This window comes from Brassica rapa, chromosome A01 (assembly GCF_000309985.2).
Source record: "Brassica rapa cultivar Chiifu-401-42 chromosome A01, CAAS_Brap_v3.01, whole genome shotgun sequence".
In the NCBI taxonomy this organism is placed as follows: domain Eukaryota; kingdom Viridiplantae; phylum Streptophyta; class Magnoliopsida; order Brassicales; family Brassicaceae; genus Brassica; species Brassica rapa.
The window spans coordinates 11,078,522-11,105,195 of NC_024795.2; the positions used below are offsets into that span (position 1 = coordinate 11,078,522).

The 26,674-nt window shown below is 35.2% G+C and overlaps 4 protein-coding genes and 1 pseudogene across 6 annotated transcripts; 3 read left to right on the forward strand and 2 right to left on the reverse strand.

Moving 5' to 3' along the window:
* The first annotated feature begins 2,850 nt into the window (after nt 1–2,850).
* LOC103869994 (ubiquitin-conjugating enzyme E2 32) lies at nt 2,851–5,006 on the forward strand. 2 transcript variants are annotated; one of them, XR_004456837.1, is made up of 6 exons: nt 2,851–3,085; nt 3,245–3,376; nt 3,463–3,547; nt 3,651–3,814; nt 4,315–4,802; nt 4,900–5,006. XR_004456837.1 is itself a non-coding variant. In XM_009148079.3 (5 exons), exons 1-5 carry the CDS (start codon nt 2,975–2,977, stop codon nt 4,735–4,737), a joined length of 915 nt encoding a protein of 304 aa, XP_009146327.1. In that variant the 5' UTR covers nt 2,851–2,974; the 3' UTR covers nt 4,738–4,874. The 2 variants fall into 2 exon arrangements, 1 of the variants encoding a protein (XP_009146327.1); XM_009148079.3 differs by lacking the exon at nt 4,900–5,006 and having other exon boundaries at nt 4,315–4,874.
* A 4,496-nt stretch (nt 5,007–9,502) lies between these two features.
* Nucleotides 9,503–10,489, forward strand: LOC103870690 (glycine-rich cell wall structural protein). Its single transcript, XM_033275365.1, has one exon. The coding sequence runs from the start codon at nt 9,503–9,505 to the stop codon at nt 10,487–10,489; it is 987 nt and encodes a 328-aa protein (XP_033131256.1).
* A 3,534-nt stretch (nt 10,490–14,023) lies between these two features.
* Nucleotides 14,024–16,196, reverse strand: LOC103870004 (probable cysteine protease RD19C). The gene is made up of 4 exons (XM_009148090.2): nt 15,710–16,196; nt 15,337–15,456; nt 14,591–14,837; nt 14,024–14,508 (listed from the first exon to the last, which is right to left on the reverse strand). The coding sequence occupies exons 1-4, from the start codon at nt 16,166–16,168 to the stop codon at nt 14,228–14,230; spliced, it is 1,107 nt and encodes a 368-aa protein (XP_009146338.1). The 5' UTR covers nt 16,169–16,196; the 3' UTR covers nt 14,024–14,227.
* A 171-nt stretch (nt 16,197–16,367) lies between these two features.
* LOC103870016 lies at nt 16,368–21,537 on the forward strand. 2 transcript variants are annotated; one of them, XM_018654126.2, is made up of 16 exons: nt 16,368–16,713; nt 16,934–17,128; nt 17,433–17,507; nt 17,664–17,831; nt 18,074–18,237; nt 18,667–18,885; nt 18,963–19,089; nt 19,305–19,493; nt 19,631–19,732; nt 19,809–19,966; nt 20,098–20,217; nt 20,309–20,534; nt 20,620–20,679; nt 20,757–20,930; nt 21,011–21,120; nt 21,220–21,537. In XM_018654126.2, the coding sequence occupies exons 1-16, from the start codon at nt 16,498–16,500 to the stop codon at nt 21,392–21,394; spliced, it is 2,478 nt and encodes an 825-aa protein (XP_018509642.1). In that variant the 5' UTR covers nt 16,368–16,497; the 3' UTR covers nt 21,395–21,537. The 2 variants fall into 2 exon arrangements, with proteins under 2 accessions (XP_018509642.1, XP_009146348.1); XM_009148100.3 differs by having other exon boundaries at nt 16,498–16,713; nt 19,631–19,717; nt 21,220–21,394.
* A 267-nt stretch (nt 21,538–21,804) lies between these two features.
* Nucleotides 21,805–25,213, reverse strand: LOC103870023 (annotated as a pseudogene).
* Nucleotides 25,214–26,674: the final 1,461 nt, after the last annotated feature.

Genomic DNA, 26,674 nt, shown 5'->3' on the forward strand with positions numbered 1-26,674 from the left:
TTCCTCTAGAATTCTTTGCCCAATAACCCCCCCCCCCCCCCCCCCAATGATTCCTCTAGAATTCTTTGCCCAATGATTCCTCGAGAATTCTTTGCCCAATAATCTCAAAATTCAATAACAAAGGATTTTGAGTGGCCCAATAACAATGGATTCTATTTAGATTTTAACAATTCACAAACCAATAACAATGGAATCTCAAAATTTAATGATTCCTCTAGAATTCTTTGCCCAATAACCCCCCCCCCCCCCCCCCCCCCCCCTAGAATTTAGTTGTAACCGTAGACTATTATATGTTAGTCAAGCATATATTAATAATTTATTTTTAAGATACATTTGATAACCGTCGCGTCGCGTATGAGAGGAGCCTAGGAATATGTTGGAGCTAAAAGAGAAGTTACAAAATATTTATATTTTCAATTGATAATATAAATCAATGGCAATTTGTATATTAAATAATGGCATAATAAATAATAGAGAAAAAGACTAGGATAGCACCAAACCAAGTTTTTGTTTCCAAAATAGCACTTAAGGTTCAAAGTCACAAAAATATGTTTCATTAAAGAGGTAAATATACACTTATACTCATTGGGTTAATTAATCCAAACTTTAGGGTTTAGAGTTAAGGGGTGGGGTTTTGGAATTAGGGTTTAAAATTTTACAAAAAATAAATACTAAAATAAAAAATAAAAATTTTAAAAACAGTTTCAAAAAGTATTTTTAAATTATAAAAAGAAAACTTGAAAAAAAAAAATTCGACAAAGAAAATTTCAAAAAAAAAATTTATAAAAATTTCGAATCTGAAAACATATAATTTGAAACTATAAAAAAAATTTCTTTTTTTTTATTTTTTTTATTTAATCTTTATTGAGACCGTTGGCTTCTCAGCTGGTTGAAGTGGAGATAAATAATGGTTCAACTACATCTTTCTGGTTTGACAGATGGTCGCCTATGGGAAGTTTGTTTGAGCTATTAGGGGAAAGAGTATGTGTGATTACTGGAATCCTTACGAATGCTACAGTGGAGAGTGTTATCCAAACCTATAGGGTGAGAAGAAACAGAGTTCCAATGTTGCAGCAGATTGAGCAGGAAATTATAAAGGTGCAACTTCGTGGCCTTAATCAGGAAGAGGATGCTTGTCTATGTAAAATAGAGAATGGAGATTTTAGGCCGGAGTTTAATACATCGCAAACTTGGAACCTTATTAGGGACAAATCCCAGAAAGTAATATGGTGCAAAGGGGTCTGGTTTCCGGGAGCTACACCTAAATTTTCTTTTGTTACATGGGTTGCTATGCATAACAGGCTTGTGACTGGAGACAGGATTCTTAAATGGAATTCTCAGGCAATCTCCACATGCTGGCTCTGTAAAGCTGCCACTGAAAGTAGGGATCATCTGTTTTTTTGAGTGCTCTTATTCTAAAGCAGTTTGGTTAGGTATGCTGGGAAGATTGGCGGGTAATAGAAGACGATATCAATGGGCTCAAGTAGTTCAGGATATGGTGTTGGGTTTAAAGGAGGAAAACCAGACTTTTTTGATGAGATACAGTTTCCAAGCAGTAATATATGTTGTGTGGTATGAGCGGAATCGAAAAAGAGTTGGAGAGCCACCTCAACCAGTGAGTTGTTTGCTGGTAAGGTTGGATAAACTAGTAAGGAACATAATCACTTCTCTGAGAAAGAAGAAGGGTGGGAAGTATGAGAAGGCTATGGAAGTTTGGTTTGGTAGTAGATAAAGGAGTTTTTATAGTTCTTTTTTGAGTTTGCTTTGAAGAAATGTAATAGGAAAATTTGCAGTCTTCTGTAAAACAGTTTTTTTGTTTGAATAAATTTAAAATTTTTTCAAAAAAATAATAATTTTAAATCAAGGATATTAAGGATATTTTATCCTTTAATAAATGTCATTTTTGTGATTTTCTCCTTCTAATGTCATTTTTGAGACATAAACTTCAAAATGTGCTATTATTGACAATTGTCCATAATAATATTTCAAATAAGGGCAAATCTCCAAAATAACACATTTCTAAGTTTATATCACAAAAATAGCACTCAAAAACTAAAATGACCAAAATAGCATTTTATCTTTTGAAAAATTTAAATTTTTTTATTTTTCAAAATTTGAAATCTTATTCCCAAAACCTCACTTCTCAACTCTAAACCCTAAAACTTAAACTCTAAACCCTAAACCCTAAATTCTAAACCCTAAACTCCACCCTTTGAGTGCTATTTTTGTGACTTTTGGCCTTGAATGCTAGTTTGGGAACAAAAACTTGATTTAGTGCTATTTTGGTCTTTTTCTCTTCAAATAATGATAGAAATAAAAGAAATAATAGTTATATATAACATTTTATCAAGCGGTCATGTTGTTGTTTTAATAGAATAGATGCCAAAAATATCAAAAATTAATATATTTAAAATTTCGAATCCGAATCCAGATCCAGTTTTTTTTAGGTCCAGACATTTTGAATATCATATTTTCAGAGCGAAGCTCTCGGATCGGATCTGAATCCCAAATAATAATTCTTAGCCCTACAACAAATTACATTGACATATAAAAGTTTCAGCGAGAGCACCCTACAGCATAAAGCAGGCAAGGCAGGCCATCGTCGACGCATTGTTATTGGGCTTAATTAATGTCTATAGAATAAGCCCAGTAAAGTCTTTAAATGCTGTGAAGATGGATGAGCGATTATAGATCGGTGATGATGTGGCAAACTATAGTTCATTGGGATACTTAAATGACGATTAATCAAACCTTGTTTTCGTCCTTGCATTAACGAAGTACCAATCAACGGTTGTCACGTAATCATTCTTGCGAGACGATGACGTGGTGGACAATGTAATCTCATTCGACTCCGATATTTACTAACTCCCACTCATTTTAATTTCAAAAATAATAATATCTTCTGTTTGTGTTGTTGACAAAATCGAGACTTTGAGCGGTGGATTGAATCAGATAGATCTTGGGCGAGAAGAACATGGCGGACGAGAGATATAACCGGAAGAACCCGGCGGTGAAGAGGATTCTCCAGGAGGTTAAGGAGATGCAAGCTAATCCCTCTGACGATTTCATGTCTCTCCCCCTCGAGGTATAGATCCATGCGTAATCTCCAACATGCTCTTGAAATCGAACCAACAAGCTCCGATCTAATTAACCTTAGCCTTTCTAGCTCCGATCTTATGGTTGCATGCGATGTTATATCAATCTGTGATGTTTAAATAGTTAACACGATCCGTTGTGAACGCAGGAGAATATATTTGAGTGGCAATTCGCGATCAGAGGCCCTAGCGAGACTGAATTTGAAGGAGGGATATATCATGGGAGGATTCAGTTGCCTTCAGATTATCCTTTCAAACCTCCTTCCTTCCTCTTATTGACCGTAAGAGATTCACTCAAAGAACATATGTGTGCTTAATGGGACTATCTGTGATCTCTGATGAATCTTTTTTTCTGCTCTTGTTTCAGCCTAGTGGTCGTTTTGAAACTAACACCAAGATTTGCTTGAGTATTTCTAATTACCATCCCGAGCATTGGCAACCCTCTTGGAGTGGTAAAACTCTACACTCTTTTGATGTTAGCTTGCTAAGCAAATGATCACTGATGCATACTCTTATTGTTTAGCTTCTGATAATTTGGTCTTGCTTGTTTGTCAGTTCGGACTGCTTTGGTGGCTCTCATTGCGTTCATGCCTTCAAACCCCAGTGGAGCAATAGGCTCTGTAGATTACCCCAAGGAGGAGAGACGTGCACTTGCCACTAAATCACGCGAGTCACCACCCAAATATGGTTCTCCTGAGCGTCAAAAAGTTATTGATGAGGTATGTCCCGCTATATCACCCCTTCCTTGGAAACATTTTTTTTTATTTGAACTTCTGATCCACCAATGTACATTATTCTGAAGGAGACATGTGCATTTAGCTTCATTTTTAGAGTGCTTTTTGGTTACTGAACATATTAGTTGGATATATGGCCGAACAAATGGGTGTGTTTGGTCAGCTAAGTAAAAGTGTTCAGTTTACTTATGGTGTGTTTGGATTGCAACTATGCATACTTGTTACGGCCATTTATCATTAGAAAGTTGTTAGATATGTGTACTTTAGATGCTACAAACAAGTAAGGACTAGTTGGAAGTTAGTAGCTTGAAAAAAACATCATTGCTGGAATTAATATAAGTTTTGACCAAAAGTAGTATTAAGAATCTCATTTGATTTTAGAGACCTGGCGACGTGTTTACATCTTTGACATGGGTTTAAGTAAGGTTGATAAAGAATCTGGGCATAACGTTATATTGTTTTGTCCTTATGATTGGTATATGCAGATTCATCAGTACATGCTCAGCAAGACACCTTCTCCTAAACCTAATCCTGAGGAATGTAACAAAACGTCTTCTGCTGATTCGGATGGTCAGTCCCAAACCAAGCCGCAGGACACTGAAGCTGCTACAGCCGAACCTGTTACAGCTGTTGAAGAGAATGTAGTCGATCAAATCGCTGAAGAGGCAGGTCAGACAGTTGTTCCTGGAGCAAATGCAGCGGAAAATGTTGCAGCGGGAGACAACAGAAACGGTTTGGTGAGGCAGAGGGAGCAAGCGACCGTTGCTGTTAGGGCGGCTCAGAGAAGGGGTGATGACAGGCTGTTCACGTGGGCAGCGGTTGGACTCACGATTGCGATAGTGGTTCTTTTGCTGAAGAAGTTGGTAAGGTCAAGTGGTCATGGCGCTCTGTTTATGGATGAGTCGTGAACGCTGAACTCAAAGATTGGGAGATATGGACGAAGAAAGCATCAAAAGTTGGAAGTATTTATATATCATATCAAAAGTTACTTATTTCTTCAAAAGAAAGCATATCAAAAGAAAGCATCAAAAGTTACTTATTTCTTCATTTACGTAATAGATACATATGATTCATATGTATCTATTACGTAAATGAAGAAATAAGTAATTAATTATACTAAATGAGTTTGTTTGATAATGTGCTAAAAACTTTTTCTTTCTGATTTTTTTTGTGTTAATTGATTTCGACAAACCAAACCACTGATAACACAAACATTTATTAGAAAATGAACAACTCTCCAGCTGCAATACATCCTTGTGCAGCTGCTTTAGGGGATGATGTATTGCTGTGTGCGATACGGCCCGTATCACCGTATGGCGGTCAAACAATTGTTTTTTATTGTTCTTCCCCTCTTGTGATGATATAAGTTCATTTGTCATCTCTTGTTCTTTTTACGGCCTTTTAGAATTTTTATAAACCCAACCACCTAAATGCAAGATAGTAATATCTTATCGTGCGAGTAACAACCAACTATTTTAACATGTGAGTAAACAAGTTAACTCGAAATCAGGTGAAATATACTCTACAGCTTAAGCTTTGCGCCCCCATGGCTGCAAATACTCTCAACCATGCACGTAGGATATTATGTAATATAAAATTATTATATTACTTGTGCGGACTAATATATATGCCTACTAAATTTTTATATGAATATTATTTTTTGTTTAAATTTATTAAATTAGATATAAATTATAAAGTAATATCGTAAATTATATTACTTCACTATCCATATTGGCATTTGATTTATTAAATTTTGTTTTAGTTTCAGCTTTTTATTAAAGAGGTGTATATTTTGAATCAAGATCTTCTTTAGTAATAATCCATATTCAACTTGAATTTAAAATCAATCACTTCTTCGAATTGTGGGTTAAAAAGAATATCACTGAATTTGAAAGCATTGGAAACATTCATAACACATAAAGCGTAAACAAAATAACAATACCCAATAAACATCATATATTATCAACAATTTGGACCATAAATAATATGACAAAAACAAAAAAACAAATAAATTACAAAACATGTATAGCTCATATATTATACTGGCAAATATATATATATATATGTATTAAAATAAAAGCAGTTAATTTTACTGAACTAAACATAAAATAAACTTAACTATGATATTATCTCCAGAATATGATAATATTCATTTATCTATTATCCAAAAAATATATAAATGATAAATTATCATCTAAATCATTAAAAATATTTATTAAAAATAATGAAACAGACTAAATTCAGAGATAATATGATAAATCAGCAAAATCATTTCTCAAATAAGAATATAGATAATAAAAATTTGTCGAATATTAAGAATTTTGACTAGTTGAACTAAAACTTAGACGATGAGTGCAAATAGATTGTCAAGAAGTTTCCAGTCCTAATGAGGGGTTTTGTGTAACCGCCAAAAATAATGACTTTCATTGATAATATGTCCTACACTAATTAATTTAACTCTAAAATATTAGTTACTAATGAATTAATTTTTTTTAATACGAGTGAGTTATAGTATTATGGCTTAAGTTATACGAGCGAGTTATAATATATTAGGGTTAAGTTATACTCTTTATAAAATTGATAACTCAAAATTTAAACCAACATCATATAAAATTGGGGGTATAGTCAGTGCCGTGCGAAGATTTTTGGAGGCCCAAGGCGAATTAAATTTTTTTTACATGATATTATTTTTTTGAAAATAGTTCTATTTAGAGTTGAATTATATAAAATATTTTTTTTGAAAAAACATATATTATAATTTTGATCTATTATCTAAAAAGTTTGAAAAAACATATATATAACACTAAAAAGTTTTGATCTATTATCTAAACATTTTCTAAATTTTCTAAACTAAATAAATAAAATAATGATCAAAAGTAGGAATTCATAATATAAAAACAAAATACAAATTTTGGATTGAAATGTTGGTCGATGTTAAAAAGATAAATCTTAGCGTTTAAATTAAATACAATAAACTATATATTCAAAATATTATAATTTTTAATCAAATTCTATAAATATATAAAATATATCTAACTCATAACATATACAAAGAAGACAAATGTGGATCAAATATTTGCATTTAATTAGAAGTAAAATCTTTATAGTTTTATATAAAATATAGTAAAATTGATCATAAATTAGTTATTTTAAACAGAAGTGAAATTGAAAATCAAATAATAATAAAAATCTAACTAAAAAAATACATTAACTACCATGTAAAAATATTTTTTTTGTAATTAGGAGTCCTAAAATTTTTATAAAATTTGGGGGCCCTATGCAAATGCCTTTTTTAATAGCACGTAAGCACGGCTCTGGGTATAGTAAGCTTTTCTTTTGAGCCTCGGCATTGTAATGATGTGAAAGGTGGAGTGGCAGCATTATAAGTTTATAACAAGAAGATTAGATGAAGCCATAAAAACCAATCTCTTTACTAAAAAGTTGCAACGAACCCAAATAAAAACTAACCCAAATAAAGACTAAGAGGTTGATTGTTTGTAGTTTTGCTTTAGTTTTTGGTTTTTGTTTTTGTAAAAACCATTTTTTCTTCGATCAAGTTTTAGTTTTTAGTTTTTGTTTTTGTAAAAACTATTTGATTTGCCAATCAAGATTTTTAATAAATAGATTGCCTAAATTTTAGGAAAACTGGCTTTCAAAATTTTAACCAATTTATGAAGAAAAACCAAAAACTAACTTTTGTGGTTTTTTTTATAAAAAAAACAGATTTTCTTTCTTTTTTATAGAAAGTACTGTATTTATGTATTGATAATTCTATAAATAATATTTTATAAAAATAAATTTTACAAACAAGTTTTTAAGATATAATTTAAACAATAATGTAAAATAATTTTATTTGTGTCTCATATCTACAAATAAATTTCGATATTTATATATAATATTAATTAATTGTAAATCATTAGTTATTAATTTCTATAAATAAAATTATTGAATAACTGTAAGAATTATTAGACATACTAAACAATAATTAATATTTTATAAAAACACAAAATATTAATACAATATATTATATAGTTTTTGAAATTAGCCATTCAAGTGTTAAAAATAAATATCTTATATATAAAATTTTTTATAAATATTTTAAAATTTAAGTATTTTTAATTTTGTATAATTCATAGATATTTTGTGGTTTATATTTTAGTATAATACTTAAAATTAAATTAATTTAAAAATCATGTTAATATATTTTTTTTTATTTTTAAACAACAATCACTATATTTTGATAAATTTTAATGGAAACTTCTAAATATTTTACTGCTATTTTTTATTATTTTAAAATTTTGTATTGATTATTTTATTTTCTTATTTTAAAATGATGTATTGAATATATAAGAAAAATTCTAAGTAGTTTCAAACTTTTAAATATTTTTTTATTTTTTGTAATTTAATATATATATTTTTATTTATATTTTACTATAATATAATTTTTTTATAAAATGTAATAACCAAAAACGAAAAACAAAATCTAGAAACCAAAAACCAAAAACTGAAAACCCAAAACCAAAATCTAAAAACCAAAAACTAAAATCTAAAAACTACTGAAACAATCATTACCTAAAATTGTTTATTTCAAATTAAAAAGAAAACAAATAAAATTGGTACGCGCAAACGAAAGTTAAAAAATTTGCACACCAGTTTGGTTGCAATAGTCCTGATTTTTAGTTTGTAGTCAAAATGAATATAAAAGTTTGTCGGCAGATCATAATGATAACGATTTGTGGATGATTATAAACTCCATGACTATGATAAAAGAAGATCAAAATGTATGTAAACCAAGTGGTAAAGTAGTTGAGACGCTGAAAACAGAGACGAATCTTAATTAATTCTACCACCAGCCCTGACCCTACAGTTTTCGAACCTGCTTTGAATTTCTCGTCACCCTTTTTTACAGTGGAAAGCTCTTTTTATTCGTTTTCTACTGCTCAATATCCTGTACAATCTTCTAATATTTTTTTATCCCTACAACTCATTACGCATACATCGTAGAAAATCATATATAAATATGGATAAGAACAATAGAAATGAGCAACCAAACTATAGATCGTGACTTATTTTGAGATGTTATTCTTACAATCTTAGTTTTCATCAATGTTTAAAAACCATTCCACTTTTTTGGATTGTAAACATTTGTTTAGTATTGCATGTGTCAACATGGAATTAGATAAGTGCGTATATAAGCTTGGTAATTTTTTGTTGCAACATTCGATTGCGTTAACATATAAACAAGCTTAGATCTTAATTTAAAACATGTTGGGGAACATATTTAAAATTCTGCATAGGAGAGCGAGATAAGATCAAGGTATATCTTTCATTAGGCTGACTTAGTCGGTGATCAAAAAAATACTCTCGACACATGAACTTTTTTTTGTAAAGATTAGTTAAACAAATTGATAGGGTTGAAAAGCACGACAAGGCTACAATTTGAAAAAGGAACACTTGCTCAGCGCTCATTGATTACACTGACGAAAATCGTAGCATCAAAGATAGCGAAATTGTATGAAAAATTCAAGTTAGTGTATGATGAAGGCCTCAACTAATTCTCATTAATGCTCATTATTTCTTTGCTCCTATAAATAGTAAGTATAGTACGGTGAGTAAACCAATCGCACTAAACAAAGAACAACACTTTGTAAAATAAAAGCAGAACGAAAAGAAATGGGGAAAGTTTCTACGCGATTAGGGTTATTGGGTTTGATGCTTGTGTTGCTCATTATTGGAGTAGCAGAATGTAGGAGACTTGAGAAGGAGACTTTAGGAGGTGGTGGTTTTGGAGGAGGTGGTGGTGGTGGAAAAGGCGGTGGTGGTGGTCTTGGAGGAGGAGCTGGTGGAGGCTTTGGTGGTGGTGCAGGTGGAGGCCACGGTGGTGGTGTTGGAGGAGGATTCGGTGGTGGTGCTGGTGGAGGTAAAGGTGGTGGTGGTGGTGTTGGAGGAGGCCACGGTGGTGGTGTTGGAGGAGGCCACGGTGGTGGTGTTGGAGGAGGGTTCGGTGGTGGTGCTGGTGGAGGCAAAGGTGGTGGTGTTGGAGGAGGGTTCGGTGGTGGTGCTGGTGGAGGGAAAGGTGGTGGTTTAGGTGGAGGCCACGGTGGTGGTGTTGGAGGAGGATTTGGTGGTGGTGCTGGTGGAGGCAAAGGTGGTGGTGTCGGAGGAGGCCATGGTGGTGGTGCTGGAGGAGGATTTGGTGGTGGTGTTGGAGGAGGCCATGGTGGTGGTGCTGGAGGAGGATTTGGTGGTGGTGCTGGAGGAGGACATGGTGGTGGTGCTGGTGCTGGAGGAGGACATGGTGGTGGTGCTGGTGGAGGGTTCGGTGGTGGTGGTGGTGCTGGTGGAGGACATGGTGGTGGTGCTGGAGGAGGATTTGGCGGTGGAGCTGGTGGAGGTCACGGTGGTGGTGCTGGAGGAGGATTTGGCGGTGGAGCTGGTGGAGGTCACGGTGGTGGTTCTGGAGGAGGATTTGGCGGTGGAGCTGGCGGAGGTCACGGTGGTGGTGCTGGAGGAGGATTCGGCGGTGGTGCTGGTGGAGGCCACGGTGGAGGAGCTGGTGGAGGTTTTGGCGGTGGTGCAGGAGGAGGCCATGCTGGCGGTGGTGGTGCTGGTGGAGGGTTTGGTGGTGGTGCCGGAGGAGGCGGTGGTGGTGGATTTTGAATCTAGCTTTTTAGGGCTACTTACTTGTGTACCACGCCAAAAAGAATGAGATTATATTATGAATGAAATAAATGATACTTAACAAAAATATGAAGCTATGCGATGTTAATGATTCCTTTGAAAAAATATCATATATCATAATCCACTAATATGCATGGAAAATAAATTTTGGTTATTAAGTCGGGGAAAATAGCTAAAGAAACAATAAGTTTTGTTAGTAAAACTACGCAAACTTATTAAAATAACATTGTCAAAATTATTCTATTAACATGATTCGACCAATTACGAGTTATGTTAATTTCCGTTCTAATTTTTTTTATATAAAAAAAAACAGATTCTAAACCCTAAAAGTAGGGGTTTTGCCTTTAAAACTTATTATTGGAGCTCTGAGCTCATCTTCGGTAGATACAGTGCTGCGCGAAGATCTACAGAGGCTTGAAGCAGCTATAAATTGGGGTCTTCAGCAAATTTTTATAAAAGAATGTAATGTATATTTTGAAACATCATACAAAAACACACGATAATCTCAAAAACTAACATAATTTCTTTTCCTTCTTTTAAATAAACTTTTTTCACCAAGGCTGTAACTGGATCAACAAAATTTGGAATTGGAATATGTGGAATGGGTCATTCCGTTTGATTCCAAAATAAAACCACCAGTTACATGGAACTAAAAAACAATCACATTCCAATAATTCCTATGGGATAAATGGAAACAAAAGGAACGTAGTAGTAAATCATTCAGAAGAAAAAAGTTACGTGAATGGAGTGGAATGGAACAAAATCAGATAATAATTATTTATTTGCAGTCACATGTTAGATTTGTTAAGATTTTAAATTGAAAATTCTCATAGAGTATTATTTGTTACAATCTTAAACTAAAATATATCAAACATATTTTCTTATTTAAAAACTCCGTAGTGATCAAACTTGCAAAACTGTACGCATCCCAGCGCTAGATTTCACTAATAAAAATGTTAGTATCAAACTAAAGTTTAAATAAATATTTTTGCTTCCTTTTTATCATTGTTTATTAAATTTAATGAGCCTTTATTTTACTGTACGCATTGTTTTTAAAAACAATACCGACTGTAAAATACATTTAATTAGTATAATGAGAATATGTAGTAATTTAATTAAAGCTATAGTTAATGTCATTCCATTCCTTTCCTTTAAAATGTTACCATTTATGTTACAAAAATGGTTTCCTGCAGTTACTCATTCTAATTTATGTAATTCCATAACTGCTGCCATTCCAACATTGACGTTCCATTTTTTCTAGTTCCTTTCATTCAGAGCATTCATAAAATCTATTTCCAGTTACAGCCCAAATTTTTATAATCTACATTCCTAACTAATTTTCCTTCTGTAGATATAATTTCTAATCTATTCAACTTTTTTTGTAATATGATTGACGCATATAAGATTTTTATCAACTTTAACTTGGAAAAGCTAGCCTGTTGATATATAATCTTTGAATTTTGGATAAACTCTTCCATCCTTTAAAGTTTAAATCTTCAACAGTCTCCCAAAGGGTAGAGGTGCCAAGTTCAAATCTCAGCAGCTGCGGGGAGAGGATTAAACAACCGGTTCTTGTCCCTGGCCCAAGGAAATTATGGGATTAGGTCCGGAACTTCTTGAATTCAAAAAAGAAAAATGTTGTGGTAAAGCATCTCTTCGAACTGCTAGTTCGAACTTAAAAGATTTCCATGCTGATTTCGTCGGGAATGCTTCTCCAATCTCCATAGTTTCTGCAAATTGTTTAACATCTGATTTTGTCGAAACATGTATCTCTTCACTTCTGATTGTTTAATGTGTTAACACTAACAGCAAATAAAAGTTTGTACTAAATCACCATATACGACAAGAGGTAGTTGGATTAACATCAGATGTGCAATTACTTTTTTGGAAGTGACTTTTACAAAAGTGCTTGCTATAATACAAATTGCAAGATTAAAGATATGACAACCACACCGCATATAAAATGCACGTGGATAAACATCAATTTTTTTGTATTCATCTATATTTTTCTTTTATATTGGATCCATTATCATATCCATTTTCTTTCACATAATCAATATTTAAATCAAAAGCAACCAACACATTCTGAATTTCACGAAAAAGCTATTTTCCGGATGTGTCATCAAATATTAAGAATGTGAGTACTGTACATGTGCTTGAAACTCAGTTTATGCATCCTCTTGTAAATTAATCTTAAAAGTATATATCTGCTTGGTACAAATTTTATCGTTTATCTATGAAAAAGGAGCGGGTTTGTTCAACATGATAACAAAGTGATGATCAAACAGAGCCATACATCATAAGGTCAGTAGAAACTAGAAACTGTACTACGAAATCATGTGAAATTTTAAATTTGTACCGTAAACTCTTTGAGTCTCTAAGACCAACATTATTGCAGGTCCTTGTTGGTGTCCTTAGGGGAGGGGGGACCACAATTTGGCAAAACCAAGAAGGGACAAGAGAGAGAAGTCGTTAAATAGGGAACGTCCTTGCTGCGTCCTCTGCACTGTTTGCGGACCCCACGACACGTGGTGGCCCGCGATTAGTTGACTTTAAAAAAAAAAATCAGAAAACTAAAAAAGAAAAGAAAAAAGATTTTAAGAACTTCTGTCCGGTAATGATGCTCTAAGATACTTCAAATTAAGAATTCACAGTGAGCTTCCTTTAGTAGATCTTTTTAAGTAGACCCAGTGACTATCCAATTTTTACATTCACTGTTCATGGACTAGCTGTACCTACTGTTCTCCTTTTAGAGCCAATCCACTATCATCTTCATTCTTTTCACTCCTCTCCTCTAAGTAAGGCTTTGAAATGCATGATAAGTATATAGATATCATATCACCTTATTTCATAATTGAAATGCATGATTCAATCTAAATGTTACCATGATCAACGTCGTATTACTTTATAATTTTTTTTTTATAATTTTAGATTATATGTTTTCAAATTCGAACTTTTTTATAATTTTTTTTTATAATTTTTTTTATTTTTTTTTCAAATTTTCTTTTTGTAATTCGAAAATACTTTTTGAAACTATTTTTAAAATTTTTATTTTCAAATTTTTAATATTTATTTCTATTTTATAAAATTTTAAACCTCAAACCCAAATCTTCACCCCTTAATTCTAAACCCTAAGGTTTGAATTAGTTAACTTTAGGGATATAAATGTATATTTACCTCTTTAATGAAACATTTTGGTCATTTTGATTTTTAGAGTCTATATTTGTGACAGAAACTTTTTAGTGCTATCATAAGATATTTTTTTTTTTTAAATTTGACAAAAAAATGGAAGGTATTCGTTAGACATATATAAACACCACCGAGAAGTGCTAGTGATACTGATAACTGGTACAGTGGTACGAAAAAGTGTTTGTAGAAGATAAGACAAAGCCGGACCTTTACTATGTAACTAAGCAGTTTGATCGTTGTTATTTTTGGAATCATAAGTCCTTGTATTGACAAAGATTTAACCAAGAAGAATGTATGTATTTGTCTTCTGTATGGCTCACGAACTTCAAACATAATATAAAACTTAATCATATCATCTTTTCTTCAGCATTCGATGCTACAAATATCATACCCCAAGGCTATTTTACATAAAAACTGAAACAAAGAGACAACAATGCTAACAATAACAGTCCATAGAGGTTATTCAGATACATATATATATTTATATATATACAAGGACAGGTAAAACTCAGTAGCGTCCTAATAATTCTACTGAGTTGAGGTATGAACAGCAGCAACGGTGGATACCATTGTGTCCATACCACAAATGTTATGACGTCCCCTGCAGATTTTGTAGTAACCATCCTCCCCCCACGTCGATCCCCATGAGTTCTTTATGATCCAGTAAGGCTTCTCCTTGAGACGGATTGGTGCATAACCCGACGAACCAAACCCAACCAAGAGCACTCCATGGTCTTGGCTCTTAGAACATATATACGGGCACGAGACTCCTCCTATGTAAGTTTGCATCCACATTGCATTGATAGCAACTGTCGAGCAAAACAGAGAATGCATTAATTATCTGATTCTTGAATTTGTAAAAAGGAAAAGCGTTTTGGTTAAAGAACTTACTAGCAAGAGGACCGTGGTGGACTAGATTTGCAGCAATTTGGTCTTCATCGGCAGAGACAACGCTGAAATTAGACACTCTTGCAGCGATCATGCTCTTGTCGAACTTGCAGCCGGAATTGTCGTGTCCTGTATAAGGATAGTCTGATTCTTTCATAAGGCCGCCAGCTTTGAGAGTGTACTCAAAAGCGTTGTTCATTAGTCCTCCACCGCAACCAGAGTCACAAGAGTTGGCTTCTTCTGGATCACACTGCAGTTAAAAGAAGATTTTCAATGACAAAATTAGTTACAACCACTTTACCAAACACATTAAATATGATTATGTCAATGAGGATCATAATCTTGAAGCAATCTGAAGAACCAAACAAAGAATTAGGTTTGAGAATTTGTAACTGAACCAATATCCGAAAACCCCAAATAAAAACTGAACCAGGATAATACCGAAGATCCGGAAGTACTTGAAATAAATATTTTGAAAACTAAATAAATTATTCAAATAATCAATTTCATATTCATTTTGATTCAATCTATAAAACATGTAGCATTAACCGAATCCGAAATGAGTTCGGATCCAAAATAAATTTCAGACAGAGCTACAAAATCTAATCAAACCGGAGCTAACCAAACCGAAAATGTATATAAACCCGAATATGGTCTAGGAGGTTTAACCCGGAAATTCTACCAACCCGAAGAAGTATCCAAACGCCTATGCCAAGAATGAATGATGGAAAGGGAGAGAGAAAACAAACCTCATGGTCGCAATCCACAAGCTGCTGCTCGCTGAGGCTAACAAGCTCTTTAGTCGCCAGAAAGTGTGCTCCTTCAAGAGCTCCTGTCGCGCTAAACGACCAGCATGATCCGCAAGAACCCTTTTCCAAATCAAAACCACATAATTCAATACTTGATGATGATCGAAACTCACAAAAGTGGAAAGCTAACTGTCTATTTATGGCAGTTATTGTTTTAGCAGTTGAAATTTGTTTTAGGTGGAAACCCGGTTTGGTATTGGTTCAATTGTACATATATCTAAGCTTGGTCTAGTTCGGACCAAGCTTAGAGACCTTTTCACATATTTGAGCTGTTCGGTTTCGTATTTGAGCTAACAGAGATCTTTTCACCTACCTGGTTTTTAACAGGAGTTACGGCTCCTTTGTCACGCCAATCGAAATCCGTCGGGAGATCACTAGTCGGAAGGATCGGCGCCTTCTGAGCGTCGTTGGGAAGACGCAACTTCCGTTTCAGCCCTAGATACTTGCGGCGGAACTCCTTCGGAGTAAGATCTGAGAATTGCGTTACGCCGTGGACGGCTGACGGATCGAGCAGTTGATGACGTCTAGCTCTACGCAGATTAGCCTTGAAGACACGGAAACGGTGATCGTGCTCCGCCTGAGTCGCGTAAGTCTTCTGGTACTTGGACTTGAAGAGAGAGAAGTGGTGCTCCGCGTTGAGTAGCTGTTCATCGTTTTCTTCCGGGACGACTTGCCTGATGATCGGGTTATCGAAACTGTCTTCCACTACCTCGCCGGTGATGGCGACGAGTAAACCGGCTGCTACGAGGAGGAAGAAGATCACACGATTCATTTTTTTTTCCAAGAGATAAGGAAGGAGAGTCTTTCGGACAAGCTTGTTAAATAGACTGACAAAGAACACGTGGCGTGATATTATTAGCTGTATTAATTGATGTTAGCGACCACAGTGGATGTGACACGTTGCATGTTGCTTCTAATATCTTCCTCTTCGTCAGCTATGACGATATTTTTATCTACTGTAATTTCAGCAAAATGTTGAGGGTAAATTGGTAATTACCTTTATCATTCTCAAAATTCTCTCCTCGGCGACTAGTATCGACTCTCTCCAGTCCAAATCGGAGGTGTGACTGAAAATATCTCCGGTTACTTTTTTTTTCAGTTATGGAGGTGAGATCGGATTTACGATCGACTTCGTTTTCTTCTCTCCTGTTCGTTGTGATTCTCACTGTTTTAAGCGGACTCGTTTCCCGTTCTGAGTCGGCTCAGCAACCTTTCCGCCGCGAGCCGGGTCACGCTCACTGGCATCACAGCGCCTTCCTCGACGTACGAGAGAGCGTGCGATTGGATGTCCGCCGCATGCTTCACTCCCGTGCCGAGGTAAATCTCGACCTTATAGTATGCTAATCATCATCATCATCTGAATCTGGATTAGCTAGAAGAAGGAATCATCATGATACACTCGTTCTTGTGGCTTCGCACATGTGATCATAACTCTGTTCGTGCTTGTGGCTGTGAATTTTGAGGATCATATGTTAGATTGGCTGCTTTAGAGTTACACATCGAGAATTGAATTTCATATCTACTTGTTTGTGTGCAGGTACCATTTCAGGTTCCTCTAGAAGTGAATATAGTTCTTGTTGGTATGAATGGGGATGGAGGATACAGATATGCTATGGATCCTCACAAGTTGGAGGAGTTCTTAAGAGTTAGCTTCTCGACCCATAGGCCCTCATGCCAAGAGACGGGAGAGCCACTTGATATTGAACATCGATTGGTTTATAATGTGTTTCCTGTGAGTTTTTTATTCATCTTAAACCACTCTTCACGATTTTGTATTACTGTATCAGTATTGAAATATTGTATTTGTCGTTTTGGATTGTTAACAAACTAAGTTATGCGAGTTGTGGAGTCTTATTATTGCTTGAGCTGTTTGGGGTTTTGCATCTTGAGTCAGATTGTTACTATGCATTTAGTTGTATGTTTCAATTATAAATGTTGTAGACTTCTGAATTCTGATGCAAGATTAACCGTGTTTCCATTAGTTTACTATTCAGATATTCTGAATATCATATTCATCGTTTCTTTCTGGCTTTTAGGTTGGGCAACCTGAACTAATTGCTCTGGAGAAGACAGTGAAAGAAGCCATGGTGTCTGCTGGGACTGCAGTAGAGGTTGCTGTGATCTTATCATCTCTAATTTAAATCTCTATCATACACACTCAAACATGTACATATATAAATCTTCTAATGAAATGTAGTTTTTGTGCTGTAAAGTCTACATTTTAATGTATATAAACACTGAGCTGAATGTTTTATTTTTTCATTTAGGCTGATTTTGGAAGACACTTACCTGCCTATGACGTAGAGGCAACCAAAGTTGAGTCCGCCTTTAACCGCCTTTACTCTTATATATTTGACATGGAAGTGGGATCTGGATCAGCTGGCACTGCGGATAAACCGATACCAAGTGCCATATTCGTAGTTAATTTTGACAAGGTATGGCTTGCAGTGCTCTTCTTACTTCTTGAATCTTGCATATAATATGCAGAATGTCCAAATGCTTTACCTGCTCTTGTTTTTGTTTGAAAGATATTTGCTGCCTTCTTGGATTGCTGACACTCATATTTCTTTTCGTTCTTGAAGATCTTTATTTTTGCTCACATGTGCATTTATTCAGTAACTAATTAAATCCTGTTTGGTTATTTATCTGCCTATTTATTTCTTAAATCATTATTCAGGTAAGAATGGATCCTCGAAATACAGAGATTGATCTAGACAGCTTGATGTTTGCAAAGCTACCAGAGCTTAGTGATGCAGACAAGGAGAAACAGGAGGCAGATTATATTTATCGATATAGATACAATGGTGGAGGAGCATCCCAAGTTTGGCTTGGATCAGGCAGGTAAACGTCGTGGCAGTAAAATATGAATAAAATTACTCAGTGGGTTCTTCCTTGGTATCCCTATGAGTGATATGATTCTGCCATTAGATGTGATCAAACAGAATTACCACCCTATTATGAAAGCATTGCATCTATCTAGGTATCATCATATTATGGAAAAAAAAAGATATGTAATATTATTTCCTTTTTGTTGATTATAGAATATATAGGCCAGAAAAAAATCTAGAGGAATACAAAAAGATTGGCACTTACTAGTTACTATTACTTCATTTCACTTTGGTAATCATATATGTAATAGCAACCGGCCTTTTTACCTGAAATTAATATTCATGATATTGGTATCGTTACTATTTGTATTCTTATCTGCTATATTTTCCACGAATCTCTCAATTTAGTTTTATTTCTAACTTATTTTTCTCTCCTGGATAGATATGTTGTCATAGATTTGTCTGCGGGGCCTTGTACATACGGGAAGATTGAAACTGAAGAGGGAAGTGTCAGTCCTAGAACATTGCCAAGGATACGAAACATTATGCTTCCAGGAGAAGTTAGCCCTGCTGGTCATCAGTCTACCCATGACATTTTTTCTGGTCAGTTAGCGGCATTAGTAGCTACTACAATTGAGCACGTCATAGCTCCTGATGTCAGGTAATATCATACCCGAGAGATTACTTACTTCTATCAATAAAAATAATGCTTAGGTGATTCATTTTGATTTCGACCAGGTTTGAAACAGTTGATCTTGCGACTAGAGTGCTGGTACCTATCATTGTGCTTCAAAACCACAATCGATATAATATCATGGAAAGAGGACAAAACTACAGCATAAATATTGAAGAGATAGAATCCGAGGTAAAGGTTTCTTGCATTAAATGAGTGATGTGACGCTCTGATCTTTTGTTTTCTTCCCTGAATGGTGGTTTGATCCCTGAGTCAATGTGATTAGTAAAAAGACATGTTAACCAAATTTACTGCTATCAGAGAGTTAGCACCCATGATATTTTCCAAAGTACACAAGGATTTGACACTATAGGTTTTCACATGCTAACTGTCCAGAGTCTTTACAGGTAAAGAAAATGATTCATCATGGGCAAGAAGTAGTCATCGTTGGAGGGGCTCATCCATTACATCGCCATGAGAAGTTAGCTATTGCTGTCTCCAAAGCCATGCGTGGGCATTCCCTTCAGGAAACTAAGACGGACGGAAGATTCCATGTGCATACCAAAACATACCTAGATGGTGCTATCCTCAAAGAAGTGAGTTTCAATAGATGGTGGTTTCCGTGTTAGGTTAAGCTAGGAAATCTTGTATTAACAGAGGAAAATAATAGGTCTTTAACCTTCTGTTACTGCTCCAACCAGTGAAGTCTCATCATTCTTATTAACCATTGCAGGAAATGGAAAGGTCTACTGATGTTCTAGCTGCTGGTTTGCTCGATGTATCTGACCCTGAACTTTCTAATAAATACTTTCTGCGCCAGGTAAATCTTAAAAAGGTCATATTCAAATTTCTTTCACAAGTTTTGTTTTTTTTTTTTTCTCATGGAAAATATTCCATATTTTTGTACTCAGAGCTGGGAAGATGAATCCGAAGGTTCAAATGATTCCATCGTGAAACACAAACCTCTCTGGTCACCTTACAGCTCGAAACATCAAAAGGGGAAGAAAAAGAAGGCCGTTAAGAAAAAAGGAGATCTCTACCGAACTTACGGAACAAGAGTTATTCCAGTGTGAGTTGATTTATACAAACCAGCTGCTTGGTATATTCAGTACACTGTCCAAGCAAAGCTCATATGTTAAGTGATTAATTTACACTTGCAACCGAAACAGCACTTGATATAAATATATACTCTGTATGTAGGTTTATACTCTCATTAGCAGATGTGGACCCAATGCTCATGATGGAAGATGAGAGTCTCGTGTGGGCGACCAGTGATGTGGTCATTGTGCTTCAGCATCTAAATGAGAAAATACCTTTAAGGTGAGCAAAATGTAACAAGAATAGAGCTAGAAAACAATGATAAACTTACTACTCTGGTCATCATATCGGTTTTGATTTCTGGCATTTGCAGTTATGTGTCTGAAACAGAGAGACAGCACGCCATTCCATCACAAGTGCAGCGGCATATACTTGCGGGTATAGCTTCTGCTTTAGGCGGTGTAAGTGCACCGTATGAAAAGACCTCTCACGCGCATGAAAGGCCAGTAACCAATTGGCTTTGGGCAGCCGGTTGTCACCCGTTTGGACCGTTCTCAAACGTCTCTCAGATGAGTCAAATGCTTCAAGATGTTGCACTGGTGAGTCCAACAATCATTATCATGCTTAATATAATGTTGACAACTCTTCTGAATCTGACGTGAGATATGGTTTCTTCAACCGCAGAGGAATACTATCTATGCGCGGGTTGATTCTGCTTTACACAAAATCCGTGAAACATCCGAGGTAAGCTAAACTGCAACAAGTGAAAATACGTTTCTCCTGCAGAGAGTTCATACTTGTGGTTGTTATCATGTGAACAGGCAGTACAAAACTTTGCATCTGAGTACCTCAAGACTCCATTAGGAGAGCCAGTGAAAGACAAAAAGAACAAAACAAGAACGGAGCTGTGGGTGGAGAAGTTCTACAAAAAGACGACCACATTGCCTGAGCCTTTCCCACACGAGCTAGTAGAAAGATTAGAAAAATATCTAGATGTAAGTTAATAAACAACTTCTGTGACCTCGATTGTTTTTTGCGGTCTGTTTTATTGTGGTCTGTTATTATGATAAAACAGACTGTAGAGGAGCAACTGGTGGATCTCTCTTCTTTGCTATACGACCACAAATTATACGATGCACATCTCAACAGCTCAGAGATTCTTCAGACCACCATGTTTACCCAGCAGTAAGTATCTTCTTACTTGTCCTAATACACTTTTCTTTTCTGTTTGTGCGTGAGCAAATGAAATGCAACACACAAACAAAAAATAAACAATGGTTTCAGGTATGTAGAACATGTGCTGGAAACAGAAAGGGAGAACATGAGATGCTGTAAGATAGAGTACAAATACACAGTTGGAGTAAAGTCTTATCAAACGTTGGTCTACGGAGGGATACTTATTGCAGGTTTTCTTGTCTATTTCCTTGTCATCTTCTTCTCTTCTCCTCCTGCTCGTTGACCTCTGTTTTTTGTTCTGAGTCATAGATTTTGTAACGGTTGTTTACTGTTGAATCCATGTGACTAGAAGTTTGTTGACATATGATTTTAAGTAGTATCATAAATTACTAATTATATAAAGTTATGCATCGATAAAATTATATCTCTAATCTTTTACTTATTGCATACATTCTTTTAATGTTGTTTGTTATTCCATATGATTTCAAAACTTGAGACTTTTCAACATGATTTTGCATAACTACATATTTTAGTATCTTTTCAACATCATCATTAACACTAAAGATTTTAGCCATCATTGTGTTTATAAATTATCAAAAGATGAATCATTTTCATATACATAGTTAGATCTAATGTCATTTACCTATTCTTTTGTGATATCAAATTAATTGTAATCCAATTTGTTGTTTATCATTTTATTAGCATATATTACTATATTCTAATAAAATTTGTAAAAGACAAGACCGAAGCCCATTTTCAAACAAACAAAAACAGTAAAAAAAACTCAAACTTTCCGAGCCAAGGTTCTCTGTTTAGTGGCGTGTTGAACCACTTTCTCCTCAACGTGTAACCCTTTCCTGCGTCTCACGGCGTTGATGAGCTTCCTCGCCGTGTTGGGAAGCACGCTTGCTCCATCACCAAACTCTTCAATCTCTTGTTCAGTTTTGGGAACAAAGAAGGGATCTTCCTCAAGCATTTCCCAATGGCTCAGAACCATCAGCGCACTCGCACCACCTGACGTTCCTTTTCTCAGCTCGTCTGCAAAACCGAAACTCTCGGAAACGGGCACGTAGGCATGGACTGTAAACAGAGACGACCCTTCTTGCATTTCTTCCTTGAGAACTCTAGCTCGTCTTCTGCTCAGAACGGCGTACATGGGACCAAGATACTCCGGTGCTGTGTTTAGCTCGCAGAAGTACATAGCTTCCACGATCCGTGGATTTGTCTGAAGCACGGCGGCTCTACATGCGTCTTTGACAGCCGTCATGACTTGTCCTGTGAATATTCCAAAGTTTTCAGGTTGTTTCTCTGTTTCTAAATCTTCTGCGAGATGAGACTCAATGGTGAAAGCTAATCCCCACATTGGTTCATCGCATAGAGGTCCTGACGCTGTAGCAAGCTGAAAACCAGAGACTATGCTGCTCTCGAGTGTCACCGCTTCACTGTACAATGCTGAGTCAGATGGTGTCTCAATAGGATCTTCTGTGAAGCCAAGTCTGTGAGAGACATGAGGAGAGCCTCTCACGGGAATGGATCCATCCACGCAGATTCTTTTACCATCTGGAGTGAATAGTATGTTTGGACCTTTCTCTCTTGGACCAAGCGCCCATATCCTCTTGAGCAACTTCGCCCACTCAGCTTTGCACTTCTCACGATCATTCTCGGTTTCAGAGCTTGATGAAACGCCAGCTTCGACCAACTGGCTCTTCAATACTTCAACGGGATCAACATTCTCCTCGAGGCTAGGGCTTTGAGATTCTAGTTTGTGACTGCCTTTACCTCCAATAACGTCACCAAGCAAGTCAGTGTTCTCATCAAGCAGCTTGGTTAGGGAGTGTGGTAGTTTCATGACGTGTACTCTGATAACGCATCTGCCGTTTGGAGTTCTCTTCTCAACATAGTCCAAGCTTAGAGATGTCAAATTTTCCAAAAGATTAGAGCCGTCACCTTCAACTGTCTCCCTGTATGAAACGAGAGGCGAAGAGACTTCAATGTTCACTCTTGCAAATCTGTCGCTCAAATCCTTGATACATCTTTCCAGGTGAACTTCTCCAGCAGCAGCAAGCACATGTTCTCCTCGAGCAGACACCGTGATCTCCACAAAAGGATCTGCTCGGTTCAAAAGTCTTAGACCTTTCATCAGAGCACTCATATCTGAAGGATCCGATGGCTCAATCGCAACTCTAAGAGTGGGAGAGACCTGAAACTCCATGCTGGCTAAGGGCCAGCAGTTTCTAGTAGATGAAAGTGTGGCGCATTTTGATATTTATGGTCCAAGCCCTCTTATGGCCACTACATTCCCAGCTTTCACCTCGTTTACTGGTTTTAAACCTTGTCCCATCATAAGATAGATTGAGTGGAGTTGTGCTTCTTGGATGTACTTTTCGCCTTTGAGAGGATCATATAGAGAGGAAATCACAAAGACTCTTTGTCCGGCGCGAAGAACACCGCTAAAGATCCTGGCAAATGCAAGGAAACACTCATCCGACTCGCTGTTACTGTCGTCATCATTTAAACCGTTCATCCTCTCCCTGTGGTCTCCTCCCTGAGGTATCATTTTCATGGGCATAGCGAACATTTTAGATACAAACACAACACAGGGGGAGTCAGGGCTAGAGTCACAAGCCTCAATTGATCTTCTAACAAGCTCTGCTTCTGCAAGGACACTTGAATCAACATCGTTAACTTTTCTTTCTGGAACCAAGCGTGGGATTCTATAAGCCTGTGCTGAAATGGGGTCTGGTAGATGTTTCACAGCCATAGACAAGACTGCATCAGATAAAGGAAGCCAACGGCTCATCACTGATCTACGCAAGTTTTTAGGATCCTTGTTCTGAAGCTCGCTTGGTGGAATAATCAAGTTAAAAGATTTGATAACTTTCTCGAGAACAGCTCCATCACTGCCGGGATCTAGAACCTCCCACAAAGGCTCAAGCACGAACTCCACAAACATTGGGTTTGTCTTGCTTCCCGCACTTAAAGACTTCTTCCCTACAATCATCTTTGTCTTAGGAATGTAATAACGAGGACCCCATAATGATTTCTGCAACGTATCCGCATTAGCTCCAAGCCTGGAAGCATAGAAATTAGCAAACTCAGAGACCCCAAAACCCCATCCATCCAAAGCACACACAAAGACCACATTGCCCTTCTGAGGCTGAAACGTAACCTCTTCATCATCCTCCAACAGCTCAAGACTCTCATCAGTAATCTCACCTGAGGGGCTTGCAAGTATAGAGTCAACATCAGACAAATACTTCTCAGACTTATACGCACTCACAATCCCATTAACCTCATGAACAATCCTAATCAAACGAGTATACGCTTCCATGGGACTCAACCTCAGCTCACAAATCAGCCTATCAATCTTGTTAAGCACCAAACAAGGAGTCAGCTTCTCAATCCAAGCTTGTCGCAGCACAGCATGTGTCTGAATATGAACACCTTCGACAGCATCAACCAGAACCAAAGCACCATCACTAAGCCGAGCAGCTGTAGAGACTTCACTGCAGAAGTCCATGTGTCCAGGGGAGTCTAACAAGTTGAGAGAATAGTCCTTGTAGCCAAGAGAAATCGAGGAGCTTTTCATGGTGATAGCACGCCTCTGCTCTTCATCGAGATAGTCCATGTACCTAACCTTACCAGCTAGTCTAGCGTTAAGCAGCTCGCCGCCACGGGAGGAAGCAAAGCGAGAGTTGTTTTGCCGTGGTCTACGTGTGCTAATATGCAAATGTTCCTAATCTTCCTACCATCACACTCATCCATCTCGTAGACGAAGAGCGAAGAAGAGAAACGGCCTTGCTTCCTAGCCTGAGCGAGAAGAAACCGCGGCGCAGGGTTTGAAGGTTTCCTCTGCAAGTTTCCTCTTTTATAACTCGGTGAATTTAGTTATATCAAGAGCCCAAAGTTGAATCATTAATCCCTTATATATTAATTGAGGAACATTTGAAAAGATGTAACCTCAATTTTGTATTAATTAAAAGAGGACCCAATGCATAGGTGGCACTCAATTAGGTAGTCAATTACATTCAATTGAAAAATAAGTAGGTCCACATTCGATTTTTATATGTTGTTAGATACATAAGTTGGTCAAACTATATGATATAATGATATGATATGATATTTTCTTTCCTTAAATAAAACCTACGGAATTACCATAAATGACTAATATATATATGACAATTAATGAATTTAATAATAAAGATTTGATAACAATGTATATCTCCTCCATCATTTTTTGTTTAATTTTATATTATTAAAATAAATTAAACAATCAAATTAGCTATAAAAATAAAATTTAGATTTTTTCGTATATGTTATATTTTGAATTTTTAAAAACGACAATAAATGACTAAAACTATTAAAATTATTATGTTAAAAATTAATGATCAATGGTTTAACATTTTTATTATAAGAAGATACACATGATTTTAAAACCATATGAGTAAAAAATATCATTTAATAATAAAATGAATATATATATATATATATATATATATTAAACACTATATACCATAAGATTACATAAATATTTTAATATTAAAACTTTCAATGAATTTTCAAGAACATTTATAAATTATAAACTTATTAAAAATTTCAGATTGAAATTTTTGTTATCGATGATTTAAATATTTTGTTATAAAACGATATGAACGATCATAGAACCGTATGATTATAAATTCTTATTTAATAAATAATTATATAAAATATATTATTCCTAGAAAAATAGGTTGGTCCATCTTAACTTATATTACACTTTTTATTAAACTAACTATCGAATTGATAAATAACGTACCAAAAAATGTTTTGCACTTTCCTTAAATAAAAGCTACAAAATTACCTAATATGATTAACGTATATGTGAAAATTAATTATAATGAATAATAAATATTTGATAACAATTTTTGTATCTTAGTTCTTTTTTTAATTTTATATTATTAAAATATATTTAAAAATCACATTAAATATATAATAAAAACATTTATAATTTTTTTTATATGTTATATTTTGAATTTTTCAAAACGTCTATAAATTATTAGAAATTTGAAGATCCCCACTCTGAAAATTTTGTGATCAATAGATTATTTTTTTGTCATAATAAGTTATAAATGATCATAAAATTGTATTAAGATGAATTTTTATTTAATATTATAAGAAGATACACATTATTTTAAAACCATATGCGTAAAAAATATCATTTAATAATAAAACATATATATATATATAGATTATAATATATACCATAAGATTACATAAATATTTTAATATTAAAACTTTCAATGAATTTTCAAAAACATTTATAAATTATAAACTTATTAAAGATTTCACATTGAAAGTTTTGTTATCGATGATTTAAATATTCAGTTATAAAATGATATGAATGATCATAGAACCGTATGATTATAAATTCTCATTTACTAAATGACTATATAAAATATACTATTCTTAGAAAAATAGGTTGGTCCATCTTGACTTACATTATATTTTTTATTAAACTAACTATCGAATTGATAAATAATCTACCAAAATTGTTTTTGCACTTTCCTTAATTAGAAGCTACGAA